Source organism: Hevea brasiliensis, chromosome 9 (genome assembly GCF_030052815.1).
Source record: "Hevea brasiliensis isolate MT/VB/25A 57/8 chromosome 9, ASM3005281v1, whole genome shotgun sequence".
Classification (NCBI taxonomy): Eukaryota; Viridiplantae; Streptophyta; class Magnoliopsida; order Malpighiales; family Euphorbiaceae; genus Hevea; species Hevea brasiliensis.
In genome coordinates, this window is record NC_079501.1 from 8,019,638 (window position 1) to 8,040,967 (window position 21,330).

At 35.2% G+C, this 21,330-nt stretch overlaps 1 protein-coding gene across 1 annotated transcript; it reads left to right on the plus strand.

Annotated features, from left to right (window-relative positions):
* Window positions 1-2,130: 2,130 nt before the first annotated feature.
* On the plus strand, window positions 2,131-20,131 carry LOC110658687 (protein HUA2-LIKE 2). Its single transcript, XM_058154237.1, has 20 exons — window positions 2,131-2,607; window positions 3,048-3,124; window positions 9,322-11,448; window positions 11,731-12,166; window positions 12,790-12,898; window positions 12,999-13,111; window positions 13,198-13,385; window positions 13,473-13,953; window positions 14,039-14,459; window positions 14,577-14,776; window positions 14,936-14,989; window positions 15,093-15,173; window positions 15,264-15,323; window positions 15,748-15,842; window positions 16,948-17,068; window positions 17,166-17,242; window positions 17,339-17,400; window positions 18,063-18,181; window positions 19,613-19,780; window positions 19,883-20,131. The coding sequence occupies exons 1-20, from the start codon at window positions 2,485-2,487 to the stop codon at window positions 19,907-19,909; spliced, it is 5,139 nt and encodes a 1,712-aa protein (XP_058010220.1). The 5' UTR covers window positions 2,131-2,484; the 3' UTR covers window positions 19,910-20,131.
* Window positions 20,132-21,330: the final 1,199 nt, after the last annotated feature.

A 21,330-nucleotide genomic window follows, 5' to 3' on the forward strand; every position in this document is an offset into this window, starting at 1 on the left:
GTCGCTATATATATATATATATATATATATATATATATATATATATATATATATATATATATATATATATATATATATTAATTTATTATATTATATTATTATTTTATTATTTAAATAAATATATGTCTTTTTATTTACTATATCATAATTATTTTATTATTAAAATAAATAAATAAAAATGAAATAATATAAAAAAATAGTATTGTACGTTTTCTCTTCCAGATTTCCTTTTCCATTTGTGATGTATCCTATAGGCTTCTCCAAGAACTTGTTGACAATCTCTTTGCTCGTACTCTCAACTAATAATAATAATTTATCCTCCTCCTTCAATGCAGTTCCTTTAACCCTGCTCATGAACTTGTTTATCTCCATCTCTCTGATCCTCTCCACTGCTGCTTTCAACTTGTCGATTATACTCCCAATCTCTTCCTCCAAATCTTGGGCACTAGAACGTTTTATCACAGCCTGGTCATCTGCAATCAATGTATTTGGCCTGAGAAGAAATTCTTGAAACATGAAGTCTTGGCAGAATTGGTTTTGTAGACTCTTTTTGGGTATTGTGGGGATCCGTATGTTGGTAAGTTTAGTCGCTCTGGTTTCCAATCCCAAACCCGTATTGGAAGAAAGCGGCTTAATGGAGCATGGGACGGGAAGAATACCCATTGATTGATCTTCTTCTATTGCAGATTTGCAGTGCGTCGGATTTTGAAGAGTGATGAATATAATTCCGTTGCGTTCAAGAGAGGAAGCTCAGTAATTTAAGAATAGAGAGTGGATCTCCTTTCCGATGGGGTAAAGCTTGGCGGCGTCTGGAGATTCTTGAATTGAATAGTTTTGGTTTCCAAATTGGAGTTGGATTTTTTGCGATGTTATAAATTTAATTTTTTTAAAAAATTTTTTCACTCTTATTATAATAATAAAAATATATATTTAATTTAAATTTAATGAATTAAATATTTATATTAAATTTTTTAAAAATTAATTAAAATATGTATAATAAATACATAAATTTAATATAATAATTATAAATTTATTTTCATATAAAATTAAGTGTAATCTCGCACTCAATTTTGTTTTTTTTTTTTTAAGTGTTTCGAATGATTATTAGTTTGCTTGTTGCTAAAAATCCAACATATTTAAATTGCAATTTGAAACTCCAAAATATTATTTCTTTTTAAAATGTTGTTAAATCTACATGATCAACCAACTTAACCAGAAATTAAATCAAAGAATTTAATTTTTAACGAATTATTAAAGTAATCAAAGAGAGTAACTAATGACTTTTGTATTAGAAATAACAAGAGTCAACTATTTATTGGGTGGTACCGATTCAACTAAATTCTTATAAGATAGATTTAATAGTACATAATTAAGTTTTGGATGAATCCAATTTTAATAAATTATATTGGTATTGGGTTTTTTATTTGAGTTTTATATCTTATTTATATAAATAATTAATTAAATGTATAAAATATATATACTTAATAATAATATTTATAAGTTTTATATATTATATTTAAATAAATAAAATTCAAATATTTTATAAATTATTAAAATTTTAAAATATAAATTATTAATAAAAAATATTTTTTATATAAATTATTAATTAAAATATATAAAATAAAATAAAATAAAATATTATTTAGATAATGATAACCAAGTTTGAGATTGCTTGGATAGTTGATTATAATTTTTAATTAGTTTTGGGTGTTGATAATATTAATAGGTTCGAATTTGACTTTGAGTAATGGGATTTTTTCAAATGCTCAATCAATAATATTTTAAATTTATAAAGTTTCAAATTTAAATTTTAATAATAATTAATTATAAAAAAATAATAATTAAGGAGAGCTTTATTTAAAAAAAATCTCGCCTTTTCACATATAAATTTTTAAAATATTTTATATGAGAATATGGCAGGAGGAAAGAATTATTTTCAATAGAAGAAGAAAACGGCTCAATTTCAACATGTGGGCTTGGCAGAAAAGGCCCAAGGGCTGAAAAGTTACGGAGGAGTTTTTGTGGCTCATTGTCGCAGCCCATTCCACAGTATGGCCGTACGTCACGTGTAATGGCAAAATACTCACCATCTCATTCATCCGCACTAAGACCCAGTGCACGTTAGCCTTCTTCAATTTTTAACCTGCACTTTGTCTGCGCACTTTAGCTTCATTCTCGTCTTTCTCTCTGTCCTCCACAAAGCACAAACAGAACTCCCAATTGAACTCTTCCAACTCTCTCTTCTCCTTTCTTCTTTATCTCCCTCGAGGAATGGGGTTTTCACTGCGTCACTACTCACTCTCTCTCTCTTTGGTTTCTGCGTTTCAATGCATGCTAATTGTTTGCATAAATCGCGCCTTCAAAACCCTAGACTGAGCCGGACTGCTCTATTTTGCGGGCCATTTTGGCTTCTCACTGGATTGGCATCTTCTCTTCCATTGGAATCGCGTGGTAGAATTTGATTCAAGAACCGCCGATTCTCAGATGCGGCCGAGTCGCAGAAGGGGCGCCGGCAAAGCTGCTGCCGCTGCTGCTGCCCGCCGCCAATGGAAGGTGGGCGATCTTGTCCTCGCCAAAGTCAAAGGCTTTCCTGCTTGGCCTGCCACGGTATGCCCTGCTCATATATCTATCTATACATGCCTCTATCTGTTCACATCCCTTTATTTATAACTTTTGTTCTTGTTTTTCTTTTCAATCTTTATTGCTGTTTAGTAGAGTGATTTTTATCACCATTAGGTGAGAACTTTTCTCTAAGACTTTCGCAAATCCAGAGCTTAACCAAAGTCATTCCTTGTTTGCAACGCTCTTAATCAATTCTGCTACCATAAAAAATCCTATTATTGTGAAAGCTGAAGATTTTAGGTTTTGCAGGAATTTGGAGATTATTTTGTTAACTGAATGCATTTATTTTCTGAAAGTCGTCACTTATATAACTTTATATTCTAATTCTAACCAAACTAAGTATTCTGTTTTTATTATTTATCTGCATTCCTCCATGCCTGCTACTAGTTGTCCTTTTAGTTTATAAATTTGGTTGCTGATGCCAGGTAAGTGAGCCTGAAAAGTGGGGCTATCCAGCTGATTGGAAGAAAGTACTTGTCTACTTCTTTGGAACACAGCAAATGTGAGTGTTTTATATTCGTATTTTGGGAGTATAGTGATGTGTAGTTTTTTTTTTTTTTGGCTGCTTATGAGTTGAGTTATTCAATCAAATCACTAGGTTAGTTGTTGGTAAAGATTATCCTTTTAACTCTGCTAAATTCTAATGTTTGTTAGTTGGAAGTTAAAGGAGAAAATAGAAGGGATTGTTATTTTGATGCAAATATTTGTTGAGGAAAGGATTGATTATGGTGAAATGTTGAATAATGCTCATTTTTGACATTGGACTCCCCATCATCGTTTTGATCAAGTGATGATGATTATTGAGAAGAGTGATTGAATGATGAAGTGGGGGAAATTAATGCTCATAGTTTAGAACTAGGAATCTACATATTGTCTTTTGCCTTTTTCTATTGGTGATTTTGTTTTACGTGCCTGCAGTTTTATGTACCATATGCCTAGAAGAAAATCTTCCCTTTTGGTCATAACATGGTGATTCTGTAATGAAAATCTATTTAATTTTGGATGGAAACTTTGTTGAGTAAGTTTAGGCTGTTTAGCTTTTGCCCTATTTATCAATATATTAGATCTTCATGTTTATTTATTTCTTCATGATTTATTTATTTGAATGAGACTTTGGCTGGCTTTGTTGGGTTAGTTTAGCTTTTTCCCTTTTCATTTATTATTTATTTTGTTTGTTTATATACTTTTTTAATCATTTGTAATTTATGTATTTGAATGACTCTGTGACTACTTGCTTTAAGTAACTTTATTTGCTTTAATTTGTTCAGTGAGTCAATAATAGATCTTCATGTCATCAAGCAACATTATGGAAACTTGTCTTTAAGCTGGGATTGTGGGGTGACTGGGTGTCCTCAAAGGCAAGCAATTTAGGTTGTCAATAACCAAATAACTTGTTTTTATAAATTCTCAAGGTCTATTTGTTTGAAGAAAAATAGATTTAGTTTTTCCATTTTACAATTTATATATTGATAAAAAATGCAAAAAGTGCATACTAAAACTGGAAAAAAAATATCCATAGTGAAAACTTTCATTTTCTCAAATCTATTAAAAGTTGGAAAAATTGAGAATATGTTTGGTTTTTGGTTGTTGTTGTTGTCTAATTGTAAAAATTATATTTGTGAAAAGTGACTCGATGAAACAGGTAAAAATAAATTAAGGGAATTGGGGATTTTTTGACAGAGAAGTCCTTAGTTGTTGATTGATCAACAAATAATATTTTCGAGAGGAATTTTTTGAAGTATTATTCTCTCTTAGTGTGAAAAAAGGATATTTTTTATTGGGGTTTACTCATTGTAAATTTATATATATTTATCAAAAGAAAACTACTAAAAGTTCCTTTAATCTTTCCTGAAGTTTAAAGTAGCAAAGTGTTTTTATTTGAATGAGCATTGCTCACCTCAATCCCAGTTTATTATGTGCATCTTTTTCATCCATTGTTCTTGGTGTAGGCCATATTGCTGGAAAGTTCTAAAGATGTTAAATAGTTCTCTGGAGCACTTCACCCATGCCACCTTTGGTTGGCCACTCCTCATCATCATTCCTCTTGCTTGAATAGTTGAATGTGTTCCATCCTTTGTGCCACTGTGCATGCCAAAATGTGCTAGATGTGGCCAAAACATTTAATCACCCCTTGCTTCACTCATCCTCTGTTCCTTCTTAGATTCCACTTCTACTCACCAATGAATGCACTCATCATTTCTCATCCGATTCCTTTTTGTATTGTTACACTTAGCATTCTCTTCTTGAAAGCATTGAAAATGAAGCATTTAATCTAACTGAATGCAGGATGTAAAATTTGAAACTGCACGTTTGGAGAAGAGTATGTTTTATTTTTTAGGGTTTGATGAGTAAAACATTTTTGTAAGTTGTTTTGGATTTTGCAACTTTTAAGTTTGCTGTTTGCCTGCTTTCAATTTGTTAGAAAGTTAACCTTTTTTTAATTTTCCCTCCTCTTTTGATTTTTTTTTTTGGGGTCGGGCTGGTATGATTACCTGATCGTCTCATTTGGAGGTGAGGATCTCTCTCCATTTGTTAATTGATTGAGGAATTAGAAGGCTTGAATTCTGGGAGTCCTCAAGTGTAGGTGTTAGCGGGTTTGACAAGATATATTTGCTGTTTGCGTGCTGGTTTTATAGATTGAAGTAGTCAATGGTGAAATTGGCCATGAATTTTTTTATCTACTTTATTTATTTATTTTTGCGGTGGGGGGATGTACATATCTTTAGTGAAATTTATATATGGAATGCATGGTTGAGAATTTAAATTTTGGATGGTCAACCTTGTACCTAGAATCCTAGATGTAGGGTTTTATGGCTATGATTACGCATGCAATTGGAAAAATCGGAGTTCTGGGAATATTTGATGTTATCTTTTCTGATGATGTTCTCTTTACTATATGATGCAATAGAAAATTCTCCTTGGGATCTGAATAAAGAATGTAAAAAGCAATTATGAAGAGGCTGGCTATGACAATTTATGAAGTTAAAGTGTGGCCTAAGAGACAGAAGTAGCTTAAGTAGAAAATTATTTTTTTTAAAAAGGTGTAGTTTTTATACATGAGTTAAATCTATATTTGCTTTAGACATGCTGAACGGTCATAGGAGTATCCTGCTGGTGGCTAAGTGCATCCAAGTCAAATCTGCCTTTTTGGACATGGGCTAATTTGATCTACCCAGCTTTAAACTTTTTCCTTCTTGCTGCTGTGTATATTGCTGCTGTGTGCTGTCTTCTGCTCTTCTTTGCTAATAATGGACCATTTGCATGTGTTCTGGATCAAGCATTTGCATTTGCTGTAACCTCAAACACCCTTTTGATCATGGAACAAATAACCTGCTTTCTGAAAATGCTTTTGCCTCAAATTACTATTGTAATTGATCATGGCTGGTTCCTTCTTATTTTATTATTTTTTTGAATGGCAATTATTTACAAATCCTATCATTAATTCATTGTAGAGAACTTGAAAAATGTTATTTGAGTTTCATGGACTCAGTTATGTTAGATTATCATACCTTAACAAAGCATGGAGATGAAGAAATTTAAAAAGATTGATTAGATAAACTACTTGTGAATTGTGATATTTATAAGAGCTGAAACAATTGAATGAAAACCCCTTAAACGGGATGACTAGAATCCCCAGTTTGGTATGAAAGTTGATTCTATTGCCCATTAACATTTAGTAATTATTGAAGCTGTTGTGTACATGCAAGCCTTTTCCCTTTTTTGTCAGATATTGAATTTAGTGCACTTCCATTATGTGGAAAATATTTTACGAGTTATGGTTTTTTAGGGGTGTGCATCCGGTTTGGTTCTAAATCAAACCGAAAAAATCAACTGAACCAAAAAAATTGTAAACTGAATTATTAAAAATATAAAAAGAACCAAACCGATTTTAATAAGGAAATTGAATCAAACCAAATATTTCAGTTTGGTTTGGTTTTCCCTTACCTATGTTGTTGTTGTCTATTGCTTCCCCAAATTCCCTGCCCAAGTCTCCAAATTCTATTTTCCCTAAGCCTAATCCATACTAATTTTGCCCTTCAATCGATTCACAAAAATAGAAACACATTCATGAAAGCAGCCCTAATCCACCAAATTCTGCAATCCAACCAAATCCAATCTCAATTAGCAGCCATATCTGCAAGAACACAAAAAGAAAGAGAGTTACTAAATTACGAGATCTAAGTTTTTGTTTTTTTTGGAGGGGGGACAGAGTGAACTAAAAATTGACGAGCAAATCTTTAACAGTAGAAATAAAACAAAAGCCCTAAAGTTTTTTGGTTGTAAATGAGAAGGAAGGATGGGAAGAAGGCAATGGTGGTGGGTTTTTCCATCTCGGAGGCACAGAGAGAGGCCTTGGTGGTGGACAATGTGGAGTGAGGGGGAGTGGATAGAGTTGCAGATAGAGATAAGGAAGAAGAATAACCAAACTGAATAAAATTCATTAAAATGCACTGTTTAATGAATTCGGTTCAGTTTTTTTATTTTTTATTTTCTCTAAAAATTGAACAAAATGAAACGAAAATCACAAAAACAAAAACCAATCAAAATTTCTGAATTAGTCTGTTCAGTTTGGTGTTTCAAGTTTTTTGGGATATTTTTTGCCACACTTTCGATCAAAGCTTCACTTGTTTTTTTTCTTTAGGTTCAGTGAAGGCCCAATGAGCCAAATAACAAGTAATGAACTACATAACAGGACACTGCGCTTTTCCTTTCTCACCATAGAGGTGATAAATGTTTGAATGTGTAGATAGGGAGACTTGAACCTCACCATTCCTTTCACCTTTAAAGGTGGAGGAAGACCAACTCGGTTATGCTGATTGGCAAAGCTTCACTTGTTTGGTTCCTGTAATTCTCCTCTCTCTCTCTCTCTCTCTCTCTCTCTCTCTGTTTTCTTTTTTTTGAATTAGTTTCTTCTGGGGATTCAATCTAGCATACCAGGACTTTAGGTTTGTTGAAAGAGAAAATTAGTAAAACATCCATTGCAGTGTAGTCAAAGGGGCTTTAGGTACTCGCCTAGGCACAACAACTAAATGCCTCGGTGCCTTTGGACAAATTAGGCAGGGTGCATCTTGCTAGTGCCTCTCATGAGGTGAGATTTGTGAAAACCTGTGCATCTTAAAAAGTGGGCAGAAAATTTACTTTTTACTAATAAGTACAAGTTTCTAAAACAGGGCTATACTAGTCAATTTTGAGTTTAATTAATTTATTAAATAGGAAGTTTTAGCACAACGAAGCTTTTCAGGAATTATGTTTTCTTCTATTTGGAGATGGCTGACCTAGGGTTTGTTTTAAGTTAAAAAAAGGAAGCAAAAAACTTTCAACATAAACTGCAATTCCTGCACCTGTGGTCTCTGTTTCTGATAAGTGACAAAGACAAAAGTTTTCTTTATTATTATTATTATTATTATTATTATTTGTTTTACCTTTTCTCCCTTTTTAGTTGCTGCCATCTACTATTTCCCTATCTATTAATGTTAACATAGTGTTTTAAGGCTTCATCTCTCTCTTCTTCTATTTTGTCCTGATATTTTTTTTTCTCTCTCTCAGTTCCATTCCCTCTATTTTATTCTACATCAACCTAAATTTTACTTGCATAACATAAATTTCAAAATTTTCTCAAATCTGAGCAACCTGAATTTTAGTTTTAATCTTATTTACTTCAATTTTCATATTCCTATGTTAATATAATTGATTAAAGCTCTAAAATTGCCTCTTTGTTGCACACTGGGCAATAAAAGGACCTATCGCCTTTGAATACCTTGATCTATTGCGAATCTCTCAGTCATCATCAAAGTGCTTGTATAGGTATTTGGTTTTCTAGCATATTGAGAGTATTGAGGAGGTGTTTATAGTTTGGGAAGTTGTAATTCTTATCCAGATGTTCTGCCGCCCTCCACCCCCCCTCTCCCTGTCCACTGCATACAATTTTTTTTGGGCACAATGTATTCTGTTCTAATTGCAGATGTTTCCTTTGGACATTAAAGCACAGTGGATGAAATAGAATATAGAAAATTAAGTTTATTTAATGGTAATATCTGATGGCTCCATTTGTTTGTATGCAATGAAGAGGCCAGAAAAGTGAGTCGACATCTCATACTCAATTCCCTTGAATAAGGCAATGGAGATGGAAAATCAGGAAAAAAAAAAAAGATATTTTTTACCTTATTCTCATATCCATGTAGGGACCAAAATCTGGAATGGAAACAAGAGACCATATACATTCCAATCTCCACTCCCTTATTCCTAATAATAAATAAGGCCTATATATTTTAACTAAAAGGCAGGAGTAACTCTTTCCTATTGTCTTTAGGGAAAATTACTAAAACTAAGTTGGGGAAATCAACTATCAGATGCTGGAGACACCAAGATTTCTTTCCTAATCATGTATTAAATTTAAAGTATGCATGTGCATTAGTGAACATGTTGAATTTTAAATTGTTGATGTGTGCCATGCCATAAAAATAATGTGCTATATCAGAAACATGGTGTTATTATTACTTGATAGAAACGGATTTATGCATGGCATGATTTGATCCATGAGCTTGCATGTCTATAGTTCTGGGATATTTGCTGGAGGTTTTTTCTTTTTTTCTTTTGTTAGCTCTTCTTTTTTTTTTTTCTTTCTGTGTTGGATTGCTATCTTATCCGGAACTCTTGAGCTTATTTCTGATTTATTTGGTTGGATATGTTGTCATGCAGAGCTTTCTGCCACCCTGCTGATGTTGAAGCATTTACTGAAGAGAAAAAACAATCTCTTTTGATCAAACGTCAAGGAAAGGGTGCAGATTTTTTTCGTGCGGTGCAGGAGATTATAGACAGTTATGAGAAGTCAAAGAAACCACACCAAGTTGATGATCTCAATTCTGATGAAGTTGCTCTTGCAAATGGTGGGAATTCAATGGAGTTGTCAGCTCATTTTGAATTGAAGGATGAGATTGAAACTTCTGAAGCAACTGTTGTTAGAAATGATCCCAACCTCACAAGCAGTGTTGCACCAGATGTAGCAAAAGTTGGTTCTTTGCATGATAAAGAGGCCTCATTGGAGCAACCCACTGATAATGTGGTGGTCACAGCAAAACCTGTTATAACTACTTATACTTCAAGAAGAAGATCTGGCAACTTACGGTCTAGAAAATGCGGTACACAGAAAAAGGATCCATCAGTTGAAAGGCCTACAAGCTTGTCAAGGTTGGAATCCTCCAGATTCCAGAACTTCATGATGCTGTCTAATGATGGTAACAAGAGTGCGGGGGATGCATCAACTGAAGTAATCCTGAACAGGTCCTTACGAAGGAACAAGCGAGTTAGAAAGTCACCAGATGCCTCTGAATGGGATGATGTGGATTCATCTACTTTTATTTCAAATGGAAGTGTTGAAGATAATGTCTCTGAAATTATAACAGTTGATTCTGATTCTCTGAGTCTGAATGAAGGCAGCACTATAGACTGTGCTTGTAAAACTGAGCACTCTCAAACTGTTTTTGATTGTTTGGAGGAAGATGTTGAGTTGAGCAAAGGGCTTGATTTTCAAATAAAGGCCGTGATTATAAAGAAGAAAAGGAAACCAAACAGAAAGCGAGTGATTAATGAAGCAGCTGAGCCACCTGCCAGATTGGAAACAGAGGCAGATTTGGACGCTGGAGTGCATAATAGCAGCCAAAATTCACAGTGGGCTTGTGAAAACTTGAGTGAGAGGCATAATAAAGAAGATGGAGATGAGCATTTGCCACTAGTGAAACGAGCTAGAGTTAGAATGGGCAAATTATCTTCATTGGAGGACCACAACAGCTTTTCTCTTGAGGAAGAAAAGACTTGTAATGAGGTTGCAGTCAGTTTGACTGAGGCACAAAGTGGCATATGTCAAATTGAAGAAAGAACCTCTAACGAAGTTGTGGTCACCATGTTGGAGCTGATTGGCCCACCTGCTAATTTCAATGATGATCGTTCTGCTGATAAAGGCTTGTTTTCAGTAAAGGTGTCACCTCAAAAGGGCTGTGCTCAAATTCCAGGGAATAGGCCTCAGCTTTCAATTGCCAAGGAGCATCAGTCTTTTGGCTGCTCAGCAGATGGTGAAGCTGCTTTACCTCCATCCAAACGTCTTCATCGTGCTCTGGAAGCCATGTCTGCAAATGCTGCCGAACAAGGTCAGGCATGTACTGAGACATCAACCAGGAAAACATTAATCAATGACAGTTCCATATCTTCAGTGAGGAGCTCCTCCCACATGTTCATTGAAAGAAAAGAAAGCGATGGTTTAGGAGAGCGGAGTGTAGTCTCTCCTGGCTGTAGGGCCTCTGCATTCTGTTCCAGCTCTAACAGAGTCATAGAGGAATCTATAAAATCACCATTAGAAGCTGAAGTTTGCAATCAACCGATTGAAAGTTCTAAGAGCCAAGAACATTATGAAGATGTCTTGACAGAGTCCTTGGACGATGATCATGGCAAAGATCTTGGAGGATCATGTTTCGGAGGTGACATTGTTTCTACTTCTATTCAACAGAGTGCAAAAGATTTTACACCAAATTTAGACAGAAGATGGTGCAGTCTGCGATCCAATCAGGGCTTATTGGATCATTTATTACCGAAGGATGAAGTCAATTCTGAAAACATTCAGTTAAGAGATGTTGGAGCTGAGAATCTTAATAAAGAAGTTGGCGTTTTGGAGAATTCTCAGACGAGTCCAAGTATCATCTCAGAGGCTGATGAAGCTGCTAAAGGTACGTCTCAAAATGGTTCTAATGTGCTTCAGTACAGTGCTGAGGATATTGGCTGTGGGAATACCAAGTCATTGAGGTCCCTAATTGATGACAACCAAGTCAATGGCATGTAAGTGTCCATTTTATTTTGGCTGTGACTGCTAAGTTTGGAAGCATATGCTAATGGTTTTCATCAAGAAGTATTGTTTTATGCTCTTCATTCTATCAGAGTGTCCCAACACCACAACACCACACCGCCCCCCCCTCCTCCCCAAAAGTTAAGGCATGAGAATGTTACTGTTCCTTGTTACGTAATTTTACATATTCAAGTTTCCTTAAAAAAAAAATCTTCCATGGTTTTGTTTCGTCCCTTCGTTTCAAATATCTTTATTCCTATGAGTTTCTGTCCTAGGTGTGAGGCAAAAGGTGTCAAATATGCGCAAAGATCTATTTCTGATGACCATTTGGGTGAAAGGCATGCCTTGGTAGCCCAGCCAAGTCCAGTTCCAGCTGATGGAATAGAATCTCCTGCACAAACATCCCCAACTACTACCTCAATATGCCATGTATCTACCTCAGAAAGTGCTAACTTCATTCAAAATAGTCAATGTTCCAGTCCCAACCATTTGCACCAGAAGACAACTCTGTGCACATCAATTGATGAAAAAAATGAATCAGTGGTGCCACAACGCCCAAAATCTGTTGGCAAATGGAATAATTATGCAGAAGCGCATTCTTGTCTATCATCTTTTGAAGGAATTATTGGATCATTAACAAGGACAAAGGAGAGCATTGGTCGAGCAACTCGCATAGCCATTGACTGTGCAAAGTTTGGCGTTTCTTCTAAGGTAGGATCATGGTGCTTAGATATGTGGCTTTACTTTTCATGTTACCTTGTCATATTAGATATTATGATATGCAGTTAATACAAGAGAATTGTTATTCAGTTGGCTTAAACTTTAGAAATTGGATACCTTTTTTTATATAACCAAAATAGAATAGAAACAACAAAAGAGCACTGTAATTTTAACCATATAAGCGTTTGAATCTTGCATTTTTTTCCAAAATAATTTTATAGATCATTAGTGGAAATTTGATTTGTTTTGCATCTTTGGAAAAATCAGTAAGAGTGCATTTAGTTGCTGGAGTACCTAGGGAAGTTACCAGGGAATGCAATAGTCCTGTGTGTTTTCTATTTTATTTTATTTCATTTTATTTTTTTACAATGGTGTGACACTTTTGAGAAAGCTACATTTCTAATGTATGGGTTATACCATCTCATTTCCATATGCATGGGAATGTGATTCCCATCCTAAAGAGTGGGAAGGTTACATTTCCATGGGAATGCGGATGTTTTGACAAGTCTGGATGAAGTTTATTTGCTTTATCTTTATAACAATGGCTTGATTGTATTGAAAGCATAGACATGCCATAGATTTCTACCGATGCATTACTTGTGTTCAAAACTTAGGTGGTGGAGATTTTAGCCCGTAACTTGGAAAGTGAATCAAGTTTACACAGAAGGGTGGATTTGTTTTTCCTTGTGGATTCTATCACTCAATGCTCTCGAGGTTTGAAAGGTATAGTGTTTGTTCTTGTGCCATTTAATATTGATGCATACATGCTGCATGCATGGCTACATACAGGATGTATGATATTCATTTGTGATTGAATTTCCAGGTGATGTTGGTGGCATATACCCTTCAGCTATTCAAGCAGTGTTGCCGCGCCTACTTTCAGCTGCTGCTCCTCCTGGAAGTTTGGCGCAGGAAAATCGGAGGCAGTGTTTGAAGGCAAGCCTTGGATTCTTTTCATGGATATTGCGTGTTATTGGTTTTATTTGTTGGTTGATGTCTCACATCTTTGTGTTTCTTTATAGGTTTTGAGGCTTTGGCTGGAAAGAAGGATCCTTCCAGAATCTGTTATTTGCCATCATATGCGGGAACTTGATTCATTAGGCGGTTCATCTTCTGCTGTTGCCTATTCTCGCCGTTCAGCAAGAACAGAAAGGGCCTTAGATGATCCTGTTAGAGACATGGAGGGTATGCTTGTTGACGAATATGGAAGGTTTGAGTTTATTGATTTCTATGTCACTTACAGAATAGTTGAAAAGTTGTACAAGATATTAGACTGACTGTTCTCTTGTTGCATCAGCAATTCAAGTTTTCAGATTCCAGGATTTTGTATGCCTCGCATGCTTAAGGATGAAGATGAAGGAAGTGATTCTGATGGAGAGAGTTTTGAGGCTGTCACTCCGGAACATAATTCTGAAACCCCTGAAGAACGGGAGACCACACCAGCAGTAGAAAAGCACACACACATCTTGGAAGATGTTGACGGTGAGCTTGAAATGGAGGATGTGGCTCCCTCTTGTGAAGTTGAAGCAGGTTCATCAGGTGGCATTGCAGGAGTCAATTCTGTACAGAATTTGCATAATCAATTAGAACAGCTTTTTCCACTGCCCTTTGTGCCTCCTTTGCCTCAGGATGTGCCACCAACATCACCACCATTGCCAACATCACCGCCTCCACCTCCACCTCCACCTCCACCACCTCCTCCTGCTATCCCACCTTCGTGTGGAATTCCTGATCCATACATTACTAGCATTGATTCAAATCTTTATGCAAATTCACATGTGAGTCTTCTATTTGATTACTGTCTTACCATTTGTTCTAGGTTATAATATTGGGACTCCTTTTCTGATTGAGCCAAATTTTCAGAATATGCAAGATGACTTGAGAGAATCTGTGGGTCAGCAGCCAGCAGCACCAAGAATCAACCCATCAATGTCCAATGGAGTGCATTATCATGCTACTGAATGTAGGGATCAGATGCAGATGCAACATTGTGAATCCACGAACTCTGTCAGCAGTTACCCTGTACATCCAATGCACTCAGATGGGCCAAACTTCCACAAGGCTTATCCTCCAAGGCCACACCCACCACCTTCAAATCAATTCTCTTATGTTCAGGCAGGCCAGCATGTGAAGTCTCGGAGAGACACCCCACCTCCTTACCACCACAGATTCCACTCTTCACATAATGCTGATGGTGGAAACTTTTATAATAACCATGAGAGAATGAGGCCAGCCCCATATGAACTCAATGAGAGGTGGAGATACCCTGCACCCCCTTTTCCTGGTAAGGTTACTTGAAAGTTTGTACAGATTTGTGGACTTGTAATCCTGTCCTATAAGCTGTTATACCGTACCTTGTACTTGTTGCATCTTATTTTCAATGCCATCTTTCCCACACTAGGTCCACGACATTCAGAAAAGGGCAGGGCATCTTACCCACCTGAATCATATTGTGGCCCCCCAAGAGAGCCGGATAGAATACCTCATCAGGGATGGTCATTTCCTGCCCAGGGGATGCATCACAGGAACTTCATGCCTTTTAGGCCACCACCTGAAAGTGCAAGTCCAGTGTCCAATAGAGGTTATTTTCTGCCGCATTGTGTTAAATTTCATAATAAAATTGAATCATTTTTCTTCTTTTCTTTTGTTGGTTCTTTTTGATGACTTTGTATGTGGCTACTTATTTTGTCTCCATGGTTGTGCCAAAATTATCAAATCATGAATAACTGGGCAGTCTTATGTATCTTTCTTGTGTTTCAGTTTCAAGTATTTGGCGGCCAAGATGATCAGCTAGTACTGCCACGGCTGAGATTGGTGAGTTTCCACCACTAATTGCATTTATTGATTTATTTTTTAGGAAGTTTTTACGTGTTTTTGTAAAGTTCTCCTACTGATTTTTATACTACATATTTTTTAGAATACATTTTTTGTCTGGCTTCTCGGCTTGTTCAAAAGAGCAAGTCTATTTGGGTTAATGCTTCGCGTGGAAGGGATCATGGTTTGAGGATTTGGCTCAGAAGATCAGCACGTATTTGACATGCTTCATTGGTTGTATATACGTATCTTATCAACTCTTTGCGAAATGCAGAGGGCTGTGAGACAGTCATCACAGAGATTTGGGAGCTGTAACCAAACTCTAGACTGTCATGTTCGTGTATCAATTTTTAATTTTTCTTTTATCTTAGCATAATTTATTTGTTGGAAAGGCCTCAGGAATTCTATCAAAATTTCTCTGGGCATTTGTTACAACTTTTTAGGTTTTATTAAATAGTTGCCCCCTTTAGCTGTAAACAGTACTCTTTTCCCGTCTATAGTGGAAGAAATTCCATGGCCCAGCTGGATCAGAAGCTGATTAATAGTGTGGCTGTTAGCTAGAGCTGAAACCCAGATCTCTATATTTTCACCTGAATCTGAAAATTGAACAGTGGCCGCTTTTCATGTTGTAGATTGGTTTTGTATATTACAACTCAATGGGAATAGAAAAAGTATTGATTTCAAGTACTTGCACGGTACTTTTTTCAGGTGAAAACCTGTTTTCTATTGGGGTTTACTTTTGAGCTATGCATTGCCAGTTTGTGAATGGTAATTTGCGCCAACGTTTTAAATGGGATTACCATGTGGGGGCTTTCCATGTACAGTTTAGTTATGGCCAGTTAATGACTGGGAGGTGAACCATTGCTTGCTTTAAGTGTTATTTTGTTGAAACTTTCAGAAATGAAAGTATAACCTCATCCTTAAACTGGCTCATAAGTTTTTAAAAGGTATATTATTGTCAAATTTTAAAATGCAAAAACTAGTTTTTCCACAAGTGATACTTGAAAGTCGTAGGCCATTGTTGACGCATCTTGTCCAGGTTAACATGATATAGTTATTTTAGTATTAAACTAAAACATGTATGATCCCAAACCATACGTTACATGTTGGCAACATGTAGTGATTAAAATTAATATAATTTTTAATTAACAATAAAATATTAACATATTTACCTAAGTCTTTATTTGATTTCTTACTTATGCAATAGAAATCAAAGGAAATTAAATAGTGAAAAAGAAATCAATTTTCATTTCTGTTTTATCATTACTTCAATTAAAATATAAAGAAAATAAATTTATGAAGTTTAATTTTTCTATTATAATCTCATCATATAATTCTGATGTTAAGGGTGTATTTACAATTTTAGCTTTTATAACTTTTTTTACTTTCCATTTTTTTTCCATTTTTTTACTTTAAATTAAAGAAATTACTTTAAAAGATTTGAAGGAAAATTTAAAATTTTTATTTTTATTTTTTTTAATGACTATATATATATATATATTTTTTTTCTTTTCCTTTTCCACTTAATCCCCTCAAAATTAGCAAAAGTTAAGGTATTTAGTGAATTTTAAATTCTAAAAAATTGTGAAAATCTGCCTGAAACTTTTTGGAAGCGAAGAATTTCTTTCACTTTTCAGGTTATTCTGAGTAAGTTATTTTTTTAAAAAAATTCACAGAAAAATTCATAAAAAAATTAAAGAGTTTAAAATAAATAAGGTTTGAGTATTCTTTAAAAAAAAAATTTATTTGATCTGATGATGATCATATGAAAGTGGTCAATTTCAAAATTTTTTTTACTTCATTTTATTTGTCCAATCCAAAAAATTGCAAGTGTGTGCCAGCGCAGCAAATTGGAAATGGGATGCTTTTTTTGTTTTGGTACCCCAAGTTGTAAACAGAAGCATAAACAGCAATCAGCAATGATTAATCCTTTGGGGTGGGTAGTGGATAGAATCCTAAAACCCATTAGTGAGGGCAGAGGATTTAGGTGTTTCTAGTCCCAGTTGGACAGGTCAGAGAACAGGGATGGGTGCTTCTCCATCTGTCCCAGAGAAATCCATCCATGAATTCTCTGTCAAGGTTCTCTTCTTCTTCTTTCTTTTGCAATTTTCAAACTTTAAGTGCCTAGTTATATTTCTGGATCTCATGTTTTTTGGTTTTGTGGGTCTGAGATCAGGATGCCCGGGGTCAGGATGTCGACTTCAGCATCTACAAAGGCAAGGTTCTTCTCGTGGTTAATGTCGCCTCTAAATGGTTTTTCTCTCTTTAACAACTTCTCTTCGCTTTTTCTCCCCCTATAAGTGATTACTTTGAATTTGACAATTCTGAAGTTTTGTTGCTTTGTAACAGTGGATTTACAGATTCGAATTACACCCAGTTGACCGATCTTTATAACAAGTATAAGGACCAAGGTTGGTCGCTTCTTTTTCGCCCCTTTCTTTTTCTGTACTTATGAATATTTGTGTTTGTAGTGCTTTTAATTTCGTTCGTTTCAACTTACGATAGAAACTCTAATTGCCAGAAGAAGAAATAGTTGAAAATTGAGTTTGTGGCGTGATTAAATGGTGTCTATTAGATATTTTCCCTTTGTAATCTTTAAATAGCTATATCTAAGCTGATCTCAGTTTGAATTGAGGAGTGCATGGGCATTAATAGGCTGCCGGGTAGAAGTCTAGTGTGAGTTGGAATCCAATAGAGCCTTTGTCCAGAAAATAATAATCCCTTATCTTCATTTCTACAAGTCTTTTGAGATAAGGGATCTGTATTCCTTATTTCCTTCATATGCTTTTTGGGTAATTAACTATTCTTCGTTGAAGTACCCATCGGTTAGTGCAACAGTGAAGTTTTGAGCTTGCAACTAAAAACGTGCAAGTTAAAGTTTTGAAAGCTGTCACTTTTTTCAAAACGTTGAAGGTAGAGTTGTCCCTGGATTCTGTCTCTAAGGATCCAAACTTGGTGGGTGGTAACGAACTTTGACAGAATGTTAGGACTCGGGACAACAATTCAATGCCTTTATTTTTATTTTTATTTTTATTTATTTACATTCTCCTTGGATTTATTTCTGCAATATCAGGTTTTGAAATCTTGGCATTTCCTTGTAACCAATTTCTGAAACAAGAGCCAGGGACGAGTGAAGATGCACAACAGTTTGCTTGTACCAGATACAAGGCTGAATATCCAATTTTCCAGAAGGTATTGGAGTTCACTTGTTTGATAATGTTTCTAGTACAATATAATATGGCTACGTGTATATTAAGTAGTGATTGTGATTCTTGTATGTCGTAATTCTGTTTTGAAGTCTGTTTTATTCAGTTTGATGATAAATGTTAATGATTTTGTGGTTGCTGTTCTCTGTAAGGGGAACAAAGCTATTTACAGTTATAATGTTTGAAGAAGCATGTATTCACATTTTTGATGGTACAAGAATCTCATTTATCTACTTGCTATCGAAACAGAATTTCCTTCATCGCCATCAAAGCAAGGTGCAGTAAAAAATAAGATTCACCATTCCCTGATTTCATGCAATAACATTCACTGACTCAAATATCTTAGGTTGTCTGCACGTATTTGAACATGATATGCTTTGCTAGATTCATGTGTTCTTTTTTTTTTTTGGTAAAGGTTTGGGATAATTTTTGGTAGAGGAGCTATGTTTTTTGTTGAAGAAATTAGTTTAATCCTTTGATGATACATTTAGTTGCTACTTCCATTAATTGTAGGAGGTAGCGATTGTGATTTATTGCTGCAAAGAAGGCATGAACTTATTTTTGGAAGCCTTGTTTGTCATATGGGAAACTTTGTGCTTTTCATATTCGACCAGACCGCCATGCTGATTACATAGAGTAGGGCTTGGAAATCCTGTCCATCATTTAAGACTTCAAGTTGCAGTAATTGAGTGTGAAGCATCTGTCAGCATTGTGCATGCCGGATCTTTGTTTAAGATTATACGGAAATGGTAAGGAGAGAAGGATGCTTGAATTTTGAAACAGTTGCTACCCATGTGTTTGTATGTTTTGGGAAGAGTAAGAGACAGAAGGAAATATTGACGTTTTAGGTTTCTTCCATCAAGTGGCTGAGAGTAGAATTGAAAAATAATATAGGATACTGATTAGGACAATTCAGGTTTCAGAAGTATTTGGATTGGTCCATATATTTTTGTTAGCTTTAGATTCTGTTCAAAGTCTATCCTGTTCGATCTTTGAAAAAATCATGCGTGTCAAGAAATTAAGAGCATGGTGTCATGGTGTCGCTCTATAATTTCTGTTCTTGGTCATTTGGCAGTTTCACAACCTGCATAAATTTAGGTGCAGATAATTTACTTTAGTTTACACGACGTACCTTCGCATAGAAGGTGGGGATAACATTTGTGTGTGTGTGTGTGTATACTTATATATAATCATATATATACATTTGTGATGAGATATCAATTTCTAAAGATAAGAACTTAGACTCTCACATTTGTTTGGGTGCTTCTCAACGATTGTATTTGTGATTGATATCTCATTTTTCTTTCTGTATGTGTGTAAATGATGCTGCTTCCCAACTTAAACATCTTCAACTAGATAAAGCTAATTTTCACTTTGTGAACGCACTTGATGATACGCTCAACACACCAATAATTAGGTACGCGTCAATGGGCCAAATACAGCACCTGTCTACAAGTTCCTCAAGGCAAGCAAATGCGGAATTATGGGGTCTGGCATAAAGTGGAACTTTACCAAGTTCTTGGTCAATAAGGAAGGGCAAGTTATCGGTCGCTACAGCCCAATCACTCGTCCTTTGTCTATTGAGGTCTCTTGTTCTCTGTGTGTGTCTGTGCACATTCACATTTGTACGGGTATCAGATGTTACTCCTAAAATTCTCATCTTGCTGCTTCATTTTTTTCGGTGCAGGCTGATATCAAGAAAGCTTTGGTATAATGTGAGAAATATGCCACGAACAGATTCAGTAAAAGCTAAATCAAAATATGTAAAGCATTTAGATGGTCAAGCTATTCTGATGTCGAGTTAGTTATTGTATATTATTGATCGATGACTTCTATTTAATGCATTCCGTTTGTAGTGTAGAGAATAAAGGAGTAAGAGCTTGTTGTAAACGGATAGTTTGCTTATGTGTTGTAGTTTGCTTTTATGTTGTTCCTATTTGAGTTTTTTCTATCCTAAGCAATTAAATTTGGTTGCATGAGAAATCATCTCTGATGGTGATTGCCACTAGACCCGGCCACCGGCTGGATCTAGTCTTGTTTTAAGCCGTAACCGCCAGTTTGGCCGGCTTTATGGTTTGTAACGGTCTTGGTCATAATAGTTTCAATTCAAAATAGTTCAATAAGATTTCAGTCCAGTTTTAGGTTGGCTTCAGTTTGAAATTTTTAAAAATTATGAAAATATTAATATTTGATATATTATTTATAGACTATTTATTTAGTTTTTAATGTAAAATAATTAAAGGAATTAAATATATATTAAAAAAAATAAAAGAAAATTTTTTTGAATCGAGCCAATTTCTATTTGAAGTAGCGGTTCTGGACTAATTCTAGTTTAAGTTCAAGGAAAACCGGAATTGACTCTCTTATACCCTCATTCTAGATCAGTTCATGAAACAGAATTGTTAATTCGGTTTGGTTTTGAGTTTGACCCATGATTTATACTAGCCCCAATTCGCCCCTTTCAATAGGTCAGGCGAACCAGAATCAGGCCATGGGAGATTTTGAGGGACATGTGCTATTAACATATTTACTATGCATATCGAACCTTCAAAGCGAACTCTGATTTAGAAGACACAAAAGGAGTGTACCATGGAAACTTCTAAAATGAAGAATTCAGATCAATTACACCTGAAAACTCATTACATGAATGATAGTAGACCTCCTCTTTCCTTTTTGGACATAATAAAGTAAAAATATATTATGTTCCAGGAATTTTTCTTCCCCTGGAAAGGGACAAAAAAACATTTATAATCCAACTTCGGCTTAGGCAAAGAACCTGGCAAATAAATATCTATTAGGAATAAGCTTAGACAGTATTCCTATTACCAACAAAATGTTTCTCAACAAGTGCGCAGTATCATAAGAGATGGGGTACCACTTTAGCTCATGAATGTCTTCCTCCATCATAACCCAAAAATAGAAGAAGAAAATTCACAGGTCATCCCGACAGCTTGGATTTTCATTAAATTAAATTCAAATGTGCAGCATGAGGACATGATAGTTTGAAACATTTGGTTGGCTACCCACGTGTACATTTCGTAATCATCCGCTGTAAAAATGTCCACCATTTTCATTGAAATTGAATTCCACACCACTAAATGCCTTATCCCATCCCCCTCTGTCTTCTTCCCCATT

Bases quoted from the DNA above. Each gene is read 5' to 3' on its own strand.
- LOC110658687 (XM_058154237.1), top strand. From the start codon at position 2,485: ATGCGGCCGAGTCGCAGAAGGGGCGCCGGCAAAGCTGCTGCCGCTGCT. The intron at 11,449-11,730 runs GTAAGTGTCCAT...TTTCTGTCCTAG, and splicing joins GACAACCAAGTCAATGGCAT to GTGTGAGGCAAAAGGTGTCA. The intron at 13,954-14,038 runs GTGAGTCTTCTA...CCAAATTTTCAG, and splicing joins ATCTTTATGCAAATTCACAT to AATATGCAAGATGACTTGAG.